At 39.3% G+C, this 16,507-nt stretch overlaps 1 protein-coding gene across 3 annotated transcripts in view; it reads right to left on the bottom strand.

The window, feature by feature from the left end:
- The window catches only part of LOC117935502 (ankyrin-2-like), a 49,636-nt gene that overhangs the window by 13,201 nt on the left and 19,928 nt on the right, over positions 1-16,507 (bottom strand). For all 3 annotated transcript variants that reach the window (XM_034857716.1, XM_034857721.1, XM_034857722.1), the window contains exons 31-43: positions 16,062-16,216; positions 15,508-15,719; positions 15,204-15,411; positions 13,605-13,701; positions 13,251-13,479; positions 12,808-12,933; positions 12,554-12,676; positions 12,419-12,451; positions 12,304-12,325; positions 1,145-1,222; positions 860-991; positions 419-559; positions 122-332 (exon numbers count right to left, since the gene is read on the bottom strand). In XM_034857716.1, the coding sequence (XP_034713607.1) occupies positions 122-332; positions 419-559; positions 860-991; positions 1,145-1,222; positions 12,304-12,325; positions 12,419-12,451; positions 12,554-12,676; positions 12,808-12,933; positions 13,251-13,479; positions 13,605-13,701; positions 15,204-15,411; positions 15,508-15,719; positions 16,062-16,216 (1,767 nt within the window). The remainder of the gene's footprint in view (positions 1-121; positions 333-418; positions 560-859; positions 992-1,144; positions 1,223-12,303; positions 12,326-12,418; positions 12,452-12,553; positions 12,677-12,807; positions 12,934-13,250; positions 13,480-13,604; positions 13,702-15,203; positions 15,412-15,507; positions 15,720-16,061; positions 16,217-16,507) is intronic.

Here is a 16,507-nt window from a genome sequence, read left to right on the forward strand (position 1 = left end):
ATCTTTGTTTGTCTTTATGGCATAAAAAGCTCTCTGTTGAACTGTGTCAAATTATTTGGCACTACATTACGCTGCTGATGTGTGTTGCAGATTCAGGAATCATTTTAAATAAATAATTTACTGTGGGATCTCAAGCTCTTCCAACAGGTCACCATGCATGCTCTCTGAGTGGGTGTGCCCAACCGGCTCTGCCCAAGAAGGAATATCCAGTAGGGAAGCAACTGAGAGGTCTTCTTCAGAAACAGCTGGGGGTGGTCTGCGGTCTGACTCCACCCTTCTCACAACTCTGGGGCTGTCTGCATCCTCTTGCACTGAAGATAGGGCTACAGATACTAATAAACACAGACGTGATAAATAAGAGTGCTATCAAACACATGAAACTGGTTGCTGAGCTGAGTGTCTGTTTTGGTTTTACTACCTTCACTGTGATCCAGAGTCTTCTCTATCTCTGCATACGTTCTAGATGTTTGCTCTTGAATGGACTTGTTCATCTGGGTTTCAATAAGATGGACGATGTCCATGCGGTTGATCTTGGTTAGTCTCTTAATCATACAGTCCTCTGTTGAAGGATTAAACAATCATTGAAAGCATGACACAACTGACACAAGAAAGAAATTATTTAAACATTTCAAATGTAAGATTATATTGAATATACAGTACGAATATAGGCCTACCATACACAAACTATTTGATATATTAAAAACCAAAGTTAAAATAGATTCATCAGACAGGCTGTGATCAAGCAATTGCCCGGAGTGCAAATGGATTAACACTGTTTACAGGATTTAAAGTACCTTATTGACAACAAGATTGACTAGTAAAATGTCAATTGAAATCTGTCAGACCAAGTACCATGTACCTGTGGCATGTTTGCCTTCACGCTCAACCCAGCGCTGCAGCAAGGCATGGCTCTGCTCTTGGAGGGAATTGGGATTCTCTGTTCTCACTAATTGGATATCATTCTCACTGAATTCCAGTTCTCTTGCCAGTTCTAGAGTGATAGGTAACAAAAAAAGGGATGAATAATGTAAAATTTGAAAAACATTGATATATTTTCAGCTCTTTCTCCAGTTCAGCTAAAAAATACATCTGTTCCATTTCAAACAAAATACTTGTAAAATAATTGCATTATTTTACAGCTTACCAGTCCAGCTGAAGCCAAGAAGATCTGCAACGATAGCTAATGTCTCCTCTTTCCTGTCAGCATCATCCTGCCAATCCACTAAAAAATGCCGTCATAGCCAAACATTACATTTTAATATCATGGTCAGGTAGTCAATGTGCAGAATACCATTACCTAGATATCTCAAAGTTAATTTTTTTTTACATTGCAGTTACCAGTCAGATTCTTTTTTTGGGCTGTAATACTCTGAAATTAAATGTGGGTATGTGATGTTGACATGGATTATGACAAGGGGGATTTGTCACTCTAAAGAGGAGCTGAGTTGTAAACAGACTATGATTATTTGGTCGCTGTTAGCATATTGTTTTTAATCATTAGTGTAAACAATGATCATTTATTTAAAATTAATGACATTAATGTGCTGATTAAGCAATGTGCAGGCTTATGTTAGTAAAGCTGTATGTTAGTCGTACAGATACCTATACAATAGTGGAAGTCTGCATCAAAATTGTTAAAGATACTACTTCTTTAACAACATGGCCATCCAATCTTGAGATTGCATATACACAGATGGTAACTTACCAACATGCAACCCCACCCCCCCACACACACACGAAAACACAATGCAAGATGGGACAAGACAAATTACAACACAAAAGACAAATACAAAAAGACTTATGGTGACATTATTGTCTAGAAATTTGAAAAGAGTCTTGCTGCCGAGGAGAAGGGATAGGAAAGCAAAAGCTCATGTAGTTCTGGTCATACCTGGCATACATTCTGTAGTTGGCTCATCGTTGATTCTCTGCATCTGAGTTTCCACCGTGTCATCCCAGGCAGGCCTGGATTCAAATACATCCTCTATCCCAGAAGATGGTTGCACACTTGGCAACAGGTTGCCTTCAGAATCAGAACTGTGTGAGGCTGGGATGTCATATGTGAAGATAACAGAGTCTGGACTCTTGTGACTTGCGCTGCTTATATCATCAGCATCCAAAGAAGACCTTACAGAAGTTTTGGTTGACTTAGGGAGTTGGATTTCAGTCCTTTGGGGAGAGGAGAAGGAGATTGATTGAGTTGGAGGTTTCTGTTGCGTCATGACAGGAAGTTTGGAAAGGGAAAGGTTGGATTCATCAGTGGGTTGACTACTGTCAGAATAACTCCTGTTGGCTTTATTAGAGGCTTTACTCCTATCCCTATTGGCCTCAGATCTAGTCCTGCGATCCAGATTTGAGCTTTTTTCTGCTTTTCTTTGAACCCAATCATGCTCTGATTTCTGTGAGTCTTTTATGGTTATATCCAAAGGTGGGGGTGGATCCTGATGATATGCTGGGATGCCAGCCTCTTCTGCCAAAATGGACATCTCTATAACTGAGCACTGGTCTTCTTCATCTTCATCCTCCTCATTGTCATCAGGAGAAGAGTCTGATGAATCATGGCTCTGCTCTGAGGATGCAGAATGGGCAACTGTGGATGTGTCAGATTGAAGATCAGCTATAGTAGAGTCTAGATAGCCTAGACCAAGACTTTCAAGATTTCCAACCTCACTTTCAGTGTTGGTTAGTCTCTCCAAAACAGAGGGGGAACCAAACTGTACCTCTAGGGAGCTGCCAAGATCAGCTTCAGAACATGGCTTTTCCCTCTCTGATATGTCACTTAAGGGTTTAGTGAGAGTTCTGCGTTTTGGAGCAGGAATTGTGTCATTTGCACCCTGAATCAGATATGATTTGGGGATCTCCTGAAGGTTTGTGTCTGTAATATGATAATTTTTTTCAGACTTTGTTTGACCTTCCTCAGTGTCCTCTGGTACAACTTCATCAACTGGATGGCCCCCTATATGAAAAAATGCATATCCTTCTCCTTCATCAAAACTTCTTCGAGTCATGTCAATAGCTCCACCTCTAGTCATTTCAAAGAGCTTCCCCTCTTGAAACTGAAATGGATCAGGGGTTCTTTCATCACATGGTGTTCGAACAGGTGATTTACCACGTGTTTTTCTGTCTTCTTCGGGACAATGATTTATCTGTTCTTTAGCCTCAAACTGTGCTTTGAGGACTACATCATTTTCACCCTCAAACCCTGGGATAACATATTGTAGTTCTTTAGTGCATACTATATCCTGAGGTTGGCTAACAGAACCTGAACCATGTATCAGTGATGACTCAACTTCTTTGTCATCATCTGAATAGTGCTCACCTGTCACACAGCTGGAAAAATGTATGTCAGTGACTGAGGACCGTTTCCCTTCTACAGATTCTTTATCTTTGTGTATTTCAACTTCTCTTTCTGCTAACAGCACCACAGACTCCTCACTTTCGGAACACAATGAGCCATCAACTGACTGAGTAGTTTTGTACTGTGACTTGACTTCCACCTTCTCGTTAATGCTCACACTAATATCTGTTGCCTCACAAAGTGTGTGAATGCTTTCTATCTCACATTTTTCAGATTTCGTCTCTAGTGTATCTTGTGAGGAAGTCTGTATAACTGGGCCAAATTTTAGATTGAATTCATCATCTCTGAGATTGCCTGTCTCTGATTTGTCTCTCTTCATTTTAGCCTCCTGTTCCATCTCCTCAAATGTTTTGATCTTTGCAGCCATTTTGAACATCTCCTCTTCTGGAGTTAATTGTTTACTGCAAGCATCATCTTTACTATCATCTGAATCAAGAGAGTCTTGCCTTATGAGCATGTGAAGATTGTCATTGTCACATATGTTGGTGTCAGAATGCATGTTGCCATTGATTACTGTCTTTGCTGAGCAGGAATGTATATCCTCATTTATTTCACTTTCCATTTGCTCTAACTCATAGTTGTTGTCTTGCTCATCATGTTCACTTTCATCCCTGTAAATATGTTTATCATAAGAATAACATGCTTTTAACTGGGAGGCATAATCCTCGTACACAGCTGTCTTGGCTGGCATGTTAAATTCTGTGTCCTTTGATTGGGTTGGACTTTCTTCAAGAGAGTCTGGACTAGGAGATTCACCAGTAGGGCTTGGCTCAATTGAATCAGGGGATTTGTTTGAAGATCTATCCTCCATGAGAGGACTTGCCTCTAGTGAGTCTTGATGACACAGCTCTTTAGCTGGGTCAAAAACCACAGTGTTTAGATTCTCCAAATTGGTTGGTCGTTGCGATGTGTCTGAACTACTTGGTAGTTGCAAAAATGTGTGTGTGTTAAGAATTGAATGAGCAGCAACTTCATCAACATCTTTATGATCATTGTAACAGTCATCCATGGTTACATATGACTTTGAAATGCCCACCACTCCTTCAGTGGAGTCATTGAAATGCGACACTGCACATGGTGAGGTTTTATCCTCACCCTCGTTAGATGAGCAACTCTTCGGTCCTTCATCTTCATGGGAACAAGTCTGCCATCCACTCTCCAAATCTCCCTTTTTATTGAGGTCCACATAGTCTAAATGTGTATCTTCTAGTGACGTCATCTTGTGTTCAGGGGATAATGTAAGAATTTCTCTCTTAGTGTCTATTGTTAGTATAACTTCTTTGTAGCTGTCATTGAGTAACTCCTCTTTTGGGTGGCTTTGTATCACTACTGGCTTTTCCTTTAAATATTGATTTAAGTCAGTACTGAGCAGTGACAACATGCCTGTCACATCCCTCTCAGAAGACTGTTGTTGTGTCTTTCTCTCGATGCAAACTTCGTGGAATGGTGTCTCCAATACAGAACTTGGTGACAATTCAGTGACTCCAACTACATCAATCTGTATGTGGTCCTTTGCCTCTACACCCATCTTTTCCTCCAAATTACTACTTGTCTGAATAACTTGTTTGTAGTTCTCATGGACTAGATCCTCTTCTGGGTGACCTTGAATGGCCACTTGATTTTCCTCAAGATATTGGTCCAAGTCACTACTGAGAAGTGACAACATGCCTGACATATCCCTCTCAGTTGCAGACTGTTGATGTTGTTGTGTCTTTCTCTCAATGCAAACTTCTTGGAATGGTGTCTCAAATACAGAACTTGGTGACAATTCTGTGTTTCTAACTACGTTGGTCTGGATGTTTTCATTTGCCTCTAGAACAATCTTATCAACTGAACTACTACTTGTCAAAATAACTTGTTTGTAGCTCTCATGGACTATATCCTCTTCTTCTGGTTGACATTGTATTGCCACTGGCTTTTCCTCAAGATATTGGTCCAAGTCAGTACTGAGAAGTGACAACATGCCTGACATGTCCCTCTCAGTTGCAGACTGTTGATGTTGTTGAGTCTTTCTCTCAATGCAAACCTCTTGGAATGGTGTCTCAAATACAAAACTTGGTGACAAATCTGTGTTTCTCACTATGTTGGTCTGGATGTGTTCATTTGCCTCAAGATCTATCTTATCAACTGAATTACTACTTGTCAAAATGACTTGTTTGTAGCTCTCATGGACTATATCCTCTTCTTCTGGGTGACATTGTGTTGCCACTGGCTTTTCCTCAAGAAATTGGTCCAAGTCAGTACTGAGAAGTGTCAACATGCCTGACATATCCCTCTCAGTTGCAGACTGTTGATGTTGTTGTGCCTTTCTCTCAATGCAAACTTCTTGGAATGGTGTCTCAAATACAGAACTTGGTGACAATTCTGTGATTCTGACTACGTTGGTCTGGATGTGTTCATTTGCCTCAAGATCTATCTTATCAACTGAATTACTACTTGTCAAAATACCTTGTTTGTAGCTCTCATGGACTATATCTTCTTCTTCTGGGTGACATTGTATTGCCACTGGCTTTTCCTCAAGATATTGGTCCAAGTCAGTACTGAGAAGTGACAACATGCCTGACATGTCCCTCTCAGTTGCAGACTGTTGATGTTGTTGCGTCTTTCTCTCAATGCAAACCTCTTGGAATGGTGTCTCAAATACAGAACTTGGTGACAATTCAGAGATTCTAACTATGTTGGTATGGATGTGTTCATTTGCCTCTAGATCTATCTTATCAACTGAATTACTACTTGTCAAAATAACTTGTTTGTAGCTCTCATGAACTATATCCTCTTCTTTTGGGTGACATTGTATTGCCACTGGCTTTTTCTTGAGATGTTGGTCCATGTCACTACTGAGAAGTGACAACATCCCTGACATATCCCTCTCAGTTGTAGACGTTTCTTGGCATGTCTTTCTCTTGATACAAACTTCTTGGAATGATGTCTCCAATACATTACTTGTTTTAAGTTCTTTGAGATCAACCCCATCCGTCTGTTCATGTTTCTCTCCACTTATATTATCCTCCACACCAGTACAAACTATTTGCATTTTATCATATATTGTAATTGGTTGCTCCTCACTCCAGGATTTTTGGATTTTGGTAAGAGTAACTCTTTCAAATTTCTCCTGGACAACGTCCTCTTCTGGAGGCCTACATTTTCCTGGCCTGTCCTCAAGGTACTTGTCTAAGTCACTGTTAAGCAGTGAAACCATCCCTGACATCTCCTTTACTTTTGTAGATGGCTGATATAAAGCCTTTCTCTTTGCCCACTCTTCCTTCATTAGGAGTTCTTCAGTCAATGTTTCTTGGGGTTCTTTAAATTCCCTTGCCATTTCTTCACCTCTCCTTTTGACCTCCTTGTGATCTGTTTCTTGCATTGTGCCATCCACTTTCACTCCTTTATTGCCATAAGTGAACATTTCAAATTTCTCCTGCACGTCATCCTCTTCTATTGGTCGACTAGCCACAGACATCGCCTCTAGATACTGATCCATGTCATTGTTCATAACTGACAACATAGCTGATGTATCTTTTACTTCTTTAAATTCACTCTTTACTTCTTCACCTGCCCATGTAATTGGATGTTCTCCCATTGGTTTTTGATAGATGTCTTGTTTTGTGCCATCCACTGTTGGTCCTTTATTTTCATCAGTGACAAATGAAAGAATTTCTTTATCTTTGTCCTTTGTTAAAAAAGTTTGGTCAAATGTCTCTTGAACAAAATCCTCTCCTGGTGGCTGACGTGCCACAGGCCTGGCTTTTAGACACTGATCTAAGTCACTGTTGATTAAAGACAACGTTCCTGACATGTCGTTTACTGCAGTAGATGCCTGGCTAGATGTGTTCCTTTCAGTGTGGACTTCTTGAAGTTGTGGCTCATGGATTTTGACCTGTGTTACTTCAGTGTCAGTTTGTGTAAAGAATATTTTGCTTTCACAATCAATTGTTGTGTTATTTTTGCTTGCTCCATCAAACCTCATTTCCTGTGCCTCCTGTGAAGGTATGATGTATGTTTCTTCGCTCTTAGTGGAGTAGGTAAGCATTTCATTGGTCATTTTATGTGTCACTGCGAGTCCTTCATGATCCTCGCTCTCCCCTGAGCTGGAACAAGGGGTCGTAATATCAACACTAGTATTCGGAGATTTAGCCATACCTTCATGCTGGGGACTCTCAGGACTTAGATCATCATCTTTCATTTGATTCTCAATAAGAGAAACACCTTCCCCAAAATAACTTTTTCCACAAGGACTTGAGATGGATGCTGGATTTGTATCAGAATCAACCAAGGTTTCCTCCTTAAGTGCCTCCAACTGATCGCTTACATCTTCAGCTGTTGATGTCTGCTTGAAAAGCTGGTACTCTGGACTTTCTTCAAGCTCAGCCTTTATATCAGCACTGAAGTCCTCAGAATGTCTGCGATCAGGACTGATTTGTGTGTCTTCAGATAAACTCCCACCAGTGCTTATAACTGGTTCTCCTAACTGCATCCTGCCCTGACTCTTCCTTGACAACTCTGGCTCTTCTTTTTCAGGGCTAACCCTTCCATCATCAAACTGATCATCAATTTCCACTGTCTTTCCAAAATAAGCGATATCTGAAATTAGCTGTAATTCCTCAGAGTTATCTCTCCTTAAGCTTACTGTTTGTGCCTCTAAATCCAATGTTTCACATACATCCACATCACTGTGGGGATGAAAAGTTGTGGTATTCTGTATTTGGGATTGTAATTTTTGCTCCTGTGAGGGACTGTCTTCAGTCATATGAATCTCTTCAGGACCTACCGATTTAGATCTCAGTGATGGAATAGAAGATGAAGCAATAGCTTTGTGTTCACCCAGGTCATCTTTACTTTCCAAAGGGTCCGGCTCAGTCTGAAATGCTTTGCTCAGCTTCTTAACAGACATTGTCTCTTTCTCTAAAAACTCTGATGTTCTTCTCTGTGGGATAACGCTTCCATCATCACATTGAATTGTATCAGCAAATTTTACTGTCTTTCCAAAATCTAAAATGTACTTGGATTCCTCAGAGTAATCTCTGTTTGAGCTTACAGGTTGAGCATCTAAGTCTGTTTTGCCATATTTCTTAACAGCACTCTGTTGATGGAAAGTTTTGAGGCTCTGAGTTTGGGTTTGTGATTTTGAGTCTTGAATAGAACTTTGTTTAGTACTTTGTATTTCAGAATCTCCTGTTTCAGATGTCAATGTTGAAATGCAAGAAGCCACAGCCTTCTGTTCATAAAGCCCAACTTTAGTTTTTGATGGATCATGCCCAAACTGGAATGCTTTCATCAGCTCCTTAACAGAAATTGTCTCCTTCTCGGGCAACTCTGGTGCTTCTCTCTGTGGGCTAATGCTTCCATCGTTACACTGAACTGCATCAGCAAATTTGACTGTCTTTCCAAAAGAAGCACTATCTGAAACAAACTGCGATTCCTCAGAGTTATCTCTAATTAAGCTTACTGGTTGATCCTCGAAGTCTGTTGTGTAATTTTTCTTGACATCACTCTGTTGGTGGAAACTTCTGAGATTTTGAGTTTGGGTTTGTGATTTTCGCTCCTGTGTAGCATCTTGTTTAGTCATCTGTATCTCATCAGAATCTCCTGATTCAGATATCAATGTTGAAATGCAAGAAGACACAACTTTGTGTTCAAAAAGCCCTGCTTTGGTCTTTGAGGAATCATGCCCAGTCTGGAATGTTTTCATCAGCTCCTTCACAGACATAGTCTCCTTCTCTGACAACTCTGATGCCTCTCGATGTGGGCTAACACTTCCATCATCACATCGAATTGTATCAGCAAATTTGACTGTCTTTCCAAAAGAAGAACTGTGTGAAGTTAATGGTGTATCCTCAGAGTTATCTTTAATAAAGCTTTCAAGTGGATCATTTATGATTGTTTTGTCACATTGCTTGACATCACTCTCTTGATAGAAAGTTGTGAGCCTCTGAGTTTGGGTTTTTGACTTTGGCTCCTCCATAGAACTTTGTTCTGTCCTCTGTATCTGATTAGAATCCTCTGATTCAATTATCAATGTTGAAATACAAGAAGAAGCCACTGCTTTGTGCTCAAAAAGTCCAGCTTTATTTTTCGAAGGATCCTGTCCTGTCTGAAATGCATTCATCAGTTCCTTAACGGACATAGTCTCCTCTAATCTCTCTGTCTGAGATCTGGGGGATTTGGGGGACTTAGGAACTCTGGGAAGTTCTAGCATGTCTGCCTCGTTTTTCCTTGTGGCGATAGAAGATTTTTCCTGCGGAGTTAGATCCTGGGAATTTTTTTGCACCTCCTCCACTTCAAATTTGTTCTGCAATGCTTTAACTCTGTCCTTTATAGATCCTATTGGTGTCTCAACCACTGATGGAGAAGCTGGAGGGTCCTTATCTGTGGAGGGTACAAGGGCACTTTCCTTAAGAACAACATTGCCATCTAACGACTCCTCAGAGCTCATCCTTTCCAGCTCACCCTCAGAGCTGCTACACCCAGAACGTTCTCTGTCTCTAAGTTTCTTCCTAATAGGTTTCTTGATATCTGGGGGGCGCCGTTTGCCGTCACGCTTTACAATAACCGGTTCAAATCTATCTTGGACAAGTTCTTCTAGTGAACCACTTGTCACTACAGGTCCTTGTTCCAAGTATTGGTCCATGTCAATGCTAAGCTGTGAGATTAGACCTGTCATGTCTCCCATGGCAGACCTACTTGAAGTCTTCCCCTGAATGCAAATCTCCTGTAAGACTGGCGCTTCGTCAGGAGGATTATTTATTTCAGCGGTCTTAGTCTCATAGAGTGAACCCCATATGTCGTTTTTAGCATCATCTTGTCGCACTTCCTGTCTAAAATCATTTATGCCACATCTTTGAATCCCTCCAACCTTTTCCAGCCTGTCTTTGGCCAAAGGCTCTTTTTCCTCCAACCCTCTTGTTCCAGCTCTCTCTGCAAATTTTAAGTGGTCCATTTGCTCTGCATTCAAAATAGCAGACATTTTGACATCCCACATGTCTGAGAGAAGGTCCGGGCTTGCAAGTGTTGCTGGGTCAAGAGGTTGGTTAGTTCTCAGGGAGAATGTCTCAGTTGATTCAGACTCATCATCTTCAATTCAAAAATGTTGATAACAAAAAGGGTAAAGAACATAAGGGACAAATTAAGTGGGAAAGAAAGACATCAGAAAGTTGTGATTAAGACAATGCCATCAAAAATCCATCTTCTGGTCACAGAGTAAGGAGGAGAATGACAGGGCAGAGGATAAGGAGGTCTTGAAAAGAAGACCAAAAAAAGATAACAAAGTGATCCAGAAGAGTTTGAAGGGAAGAAGAGCAGCAACAGCAGAAGCAAAGCCAGGAAGAGTAACCAAACAGGTAGAATATGGACAAGAATAATCTAAATATTATATGTTTGACTACATTTTCAGAAAACTTACACAGAACATAAAAAGAACAAAAGGGAACAACAACGAAATCTATATATGGAACAAAGGGACAGGAAGGGAGAACATCAACAGAACTTCTCAAGATTGTTGCTGACATGAAGAGTCATGTCTGCTTACAAATTAATGTTTGAAAACATAGAAAACATAACATTTGAATACAAAAATGAATAGGATTTTTATTTAGAAGAGGTGTGAAGTAAGTGATTCATGTTGATCAATGAGGTATTTGTTACTGGAAACTTTTTTGGGGTTCGATTTAAAGTTTTACAATACTTTGTATTTATAAACAACGTAAAGTAATGAACTTGTTCAGTTTACTCTTAAAACTGGCTTAATATTGTATAGTAAAATACTTATTGAGTCACATATCATTATAAGTTAAAATTTGTAAATTATGTTATATAGAAATTCCCTTTGTATGGTGACTTTTTAGCACTGTTCGTTCAAATACAGCAAAGAATTAGTGATATAAAATTATTATGTAAAAATGTGAATAGGGATTTGATTTATAGTCTAACTCAATGAATGAATGAAAGCAACTCAGGAAAGTTTTTGTAAAGGAAAGTAGTAAAGGTCAAAGTAAAAAAAAAAAAAAAAATCTACACACTTTCACAAAGAACAAACTAATTATATTGTTTTTCAATAATTAATGTAGAGTACAACTGTGTTTTCAGCGTGTCACTTTTAAAAATGTATGAATGTGACATGATGAAAGAATCGGTCAAAAGGAATACTTTCTATACTTTAAATTAGTAGGACAAAACATAATTCTCAATATAAGATGAAAGTCTAACACAAATACCTTGGTAATCAAAGCAATTTTTAGTGCATTTGAATAAAAAGTATTATTTTGACCTTCATTTATGATTAATAAAAAAAGCTCATACAGAAAAAGGAAAAGAAAGCTAAATAACCATCATTAATAAATGGTAAATTAATAGTTAGTTAAACTTAAGGTAATAGTTATGTTACTAAATTCTAGGATGGCTAATAATTTGCTAACTTTATTAATTCTCATTTCTTTGTTTGTCAAGAGTAAAATAACTGTGAACCAAAATGTGATTTACTATTAATTTACCATGTATTTTTAATGGTTATTATAAAGTCTAACCAGAAAAGGAAATAGGTGGAAGAAGGTCAGTGGGGTTTGGAGTGAGGGGAAGGCAGAGTATATCAGCCATAGCAGAGCTGCCAATAACAAACATGTAACTATACACAGGTTAGTAGAGCAAATAAAAGAGCGAGATTAATCCAAACGGAAAGTAGTATGTATCAATCAGTGCATCTTTCAGCACATACAGATGTTCATATTTGTTAACTAATAATTTACAACCTTTATGACCAGTAACCTTATGTTAATCAAGTGAAGTGTGTTTTAATGTAATGTGTTGTACTGGAAAAATAAATGTACAACATATTCTTCATTTATATAGAAATTATACAATATTTACACCCTCAATACAAACACTGATGATTGAAAATGGATTGTAAAATATCTAAAATTCATGCATATATAAAACAAATGAGCTCAGCTTACATTTCTTGTCACTCCTCTCACTCTGCAAGATAAGAAAAAGTATAGTTAGTTACAAACTATGTTACTAATTATGATATTGTTCTATACAGTAAGGTATCAAGTACATCATATTCACCTCATCATCTGCATCTTGGTCTGAATCAGACTCCTAAAGAGAATCAAAACAGAGCAGGGATACAGTGCAGTTACTGCAACTAAAAATAGCGCCCTATTGTTAAACAAATACAATCTGAAATGTATTCAAACTAACCTTTGAGTATGTTGGGAGAGTAATGTTAAGGTTGCAGATAGCATTGTGGTTAAGAGCACGATACGTGCGTGGTTCTTTGGTGAAGGACAAGCGACCACATGGCTCCTGTGCTGTGTCTCTGATCTGTTCATTAATTAAAAAGACAATTTAGTCTATTGATTACATATATTTGTATATGCACATATCTTCATTTCTAAATCTCTGAGTAAATAAGTAAATATTTTAGACATTTCTCATCCAATGTGTAGTCGTACTTTGATGAAGAGGGCCAGTCTGTTTTCTTTGAAGGCAAAAAAGCTGAACACATGGTGCTGTCCACTCTTGGTAAGAGGCACCAGGTTTCCAAAGCAGTCAGCAAATATGGGTTTTCCCTCCAGCACCTGGATGTGGATATGAGAGCCCCAAAAAAACAATTATGTTTTCAAAGCTGAAAAAAGCAGTGCTTTCACAATTTTTAAAGAACACAAACTATATTAATAAAAACCAGTTGGTAGGCGTTATCTGCATAAACCTCTTTCTGTGTCCCTTAAGATACCCACAAACTTCCCTCTTCACTACACCTTTTCCATAATCTTCTTCATTTCTTCTTTATACCTCTAACATGTGAATACAGACTAATTCAGCATTACTTCTCTCATTTCTATGCTCACTCCCTTTTAGATGAACCCATTATCATACTCTTTTCATCACACTGCACCTCAACATCTCGGCTACGGGCAACTTCAGTGAAGTTCTCTTGTTGCTCTAGGGTCTTGTCCATCTTGTCGTCAGTCATGCAGAAACAGCGCAGACGGGCCTCAATGGGGTCAAGTGTCTTAGCAAAAATGACAAACTTGGCCATGTATGGTACACAGATGATCTCTCTGTACAGCTGAGAGCCAAAACTAACAGACTCCTGGATCTGTCGGCAGTCTATCAGCCAGAACCTAAAAGAATGAATGGCACATTTAGTTGAATCACCTACACAGAGAAAAGGAGTATAATATATAAGTGTTAAGTATCTATGTGAAGGGCATTTGACGCCACATCAAAAACTGCAGGAAGAATTTACCTCGCTGACACGTTTGTAGTGAAGGACACACATTGGTTAACAAAGGTAAGCGGCGTGGAGCCAGTGATGTCCTCCCATTGGGCAGGAGTAGTTCCACCTGAAACACAGAACCATGATTTTTACCCAAGCTGTCATGACTGTTCACTCTTTTTTTGCATTTATAGAGAAGAAAAATGATAACAGGATTTCACGATCCAATTATGCATTGATGCAGTATTTATTTTGACTAGTCTACATTATTACAATCAGCCAGTGGTAGCTGATAATGCACTGTGATGGGTTCATTAGGGCCCAAACACTGAAGTGCAAAGAGACCTATTGTTTTTGTAAGGATTATTATTATTACGCACTTCTCCCGTCGCTCTCATTTTTGAGGGTCTAAGCATGCGGGAAAAACTCAAAAACAAACACTTGCACAGATGTAAGACCTATGGAAAATAATGAATTTCTATAGTGATTGGTCTTGGGCGCAGCCAAGGGGCTCCATAGCCCATAACCAAAAATATATGTCAAATTTCTTTGTCATATGGGAACCATACTTTGTCTAACTCCTTCTTGGCTGTGAGTCCAATCTGCATTAACATTTGGATATAGACCCGGTGGACCCTTCTGACAAAAAGTTATCAAAAGAATTTTGATGGCTAACACAATGCGCAAGTTATAGAGGACCAACTTCCTGTAGGTGGCTGTTGAAACAGGAATGGTTGTATCTTGGTACGCTATTCAGATTTACAATAAACTTAGAATGTGTGGTCTGCATGTAACTTTGTGCCACCCCCTGTACTCTATCCACACCCATGTACACATACCACGCCCCTTTCATAACTTGTGAACCTTTTAAAGGCTGTAAAAGGGTAAAAACCACCCCTCGGTAAAAAAAATCACTCAAGATGTGTGTATCACTTTTAAAACTGTCTCAAAAAGTGTTAAAGGCCAGTTTTTTTGTCATTTTTGGTATTCATGTTTTTTTTAACTCAATTTGTTTGATGATGTCACATTGCAGAGAGTAGCCTCAGCCTAGTACTAGAACTATGGCAACTGACTAGGATGAGGAAGTGGTGGAAAGGCCAGCAGCCGTGTAATTTTGAACCTGTCAGACATGAGGGGGCAAATGAGGAATGAGAGTTGGGGAAGTCTCCGGGTGAGTTGCTATCATTTAGCAACGCAACAGTGCCAGTGCATACAATATTTGTTATTTTTTTCATGTCAGTGAATAGCACTGAGTGAAAGTCAATGTTTTCTTTCTATCTAGTGACAGTGATCATGTCGTTAGTTCAGATAAGTACTGGTAAACTGATCTAGATCTAGGAATAGAAGACATCATTCTCTCTCCTTTTTATTTGACAAAAACGCAGAATTTGAAAATACAGGAAATTGCAGGTTAGGTCACACAGAGAGAGAAGCACACACACAGATAGCTGCAGCAAATTCAATCTTTGGCTTTGCAGTGTCTGAGTGCCGCGCAAATGCACTGCTGCAAAGAGTGGCGTCTGCCAGTACCCCCGACCTGCGAGGGGACAAGGGCCCGTTCATCGCTGCTTGCAGCTTTAATTTTTATTTCATTGTTGATGATGATAATTGATTACTCAAATTACTTACCTGTAATGCTGCAAAGCAAACGTAAGGTGGGAGTCTCCCCACTGTACACTCCGCTTGACCCGTCATTATTGGAACTCTTGGGAATGGGGATTGTCATGGTGATTGGTTTGTGGAACTTCCTCCTTCTTGGCTCCAATGTGACAATTGAGCTGAATGTGGCTTTGTTACCAAGAACCTTTCTCACCACGTCCACATCAATAGGCTGAGCCTGGGAGAAAGTAAAAAATGTATCAACATAACTTTATTAGTTGCTATTACTTTGAACATTTGATTCATGTCTGGCCAAGAAATGCACTGTACGTACCTGTAGCCCAACTCTGATCTTCTTGGTGAGGGCTCCTTCGGGGAAGACAGCCTGGACCTGGGGCACAAGAGTGCTACTGAGGACCCCGCCCTCTGGCCCAATCAAATGACTGTCCTGCTTTATGCGTGACACCACCGCAAAATACTGTGGGAAGTCTCTGGTGATGATGCGGCATATTCTTTTCTTTTCAAGCTCCTCTGGGGAATCAAGTTCTGTGAAGATCAAAATATTTAGCATAAATGCCATAGGAGGAATTGTGTAAAGTTTGGAGAGTAACATTTCAATTGTACAATTATTTCATTTTCTCCTTCCTATCTCCTTTCTCTATCCATTACTGTCCTTACTTTCTGCTTTCCATTATTATCCCATCAGTTTAATCTAAATAGTGAGTCCGGCCTTCTTCCCTACTCTACATTGGCCTGTAACAAGGCCTAATTTGATCATATTGTGGATCTAAGTTTCTGTTCTGTTGGTTTTTAATGCATTGTTTGTAAAATGTGAACCCTATCAACAATCCTTAGTTAGCTTATCACAGTCTAGTTAGGATCCCTTACTTTCATCCATGCCGTTAAGTATCTGGTTCAGTTCCTCTTCAGTGAAGTCACAGTGGTGTTCCCTCCAGCTCTCTCCTGTCTCACTTCTCAAGATCACTAGTTCTCGCTCTGTTCCCCGTAGGGCTGCAAAATGGGGGATCTCCACAATAACAGGCCTAAAAACGTGACAAGGTAAAGTCAAACACACATTGAAATTAAAAGTAAATTTGATGTAACTGTTTAACAGAGCTCTGGCTTCATCAGAGATAATAGGATGTTTGGGTTGATTTATGCAAGAAAATAAACAAACAAAACAAATAGGAACATAAGATTCAAATTTGTGTAAAAACAGCAGCTAAATTGCATGCCTAGTAGAACAAACACATTCATGAAAAAGTCATTTGAAAAATATTTAAAATCAAAAAGAGATAAACCATTCCATATCAGGAGCAGAATCTATGAGAAAC

This window comes from Etheostoma cragini, chromosome 2 (genome assembly GCF_013103735.1).
Source record: "Etheostoma cragini isolate CJK2018 chromosome 2, CSU_Ecrag_1.0, whole genome shotgun sequence".
Taxonomy (NCBI): domain Eukaryota; kingdom Metazoa; phylum Chordata; class Actinopteri; order Perciformes; family Percidae; genus Etheostoma; species Etheostoma cragini.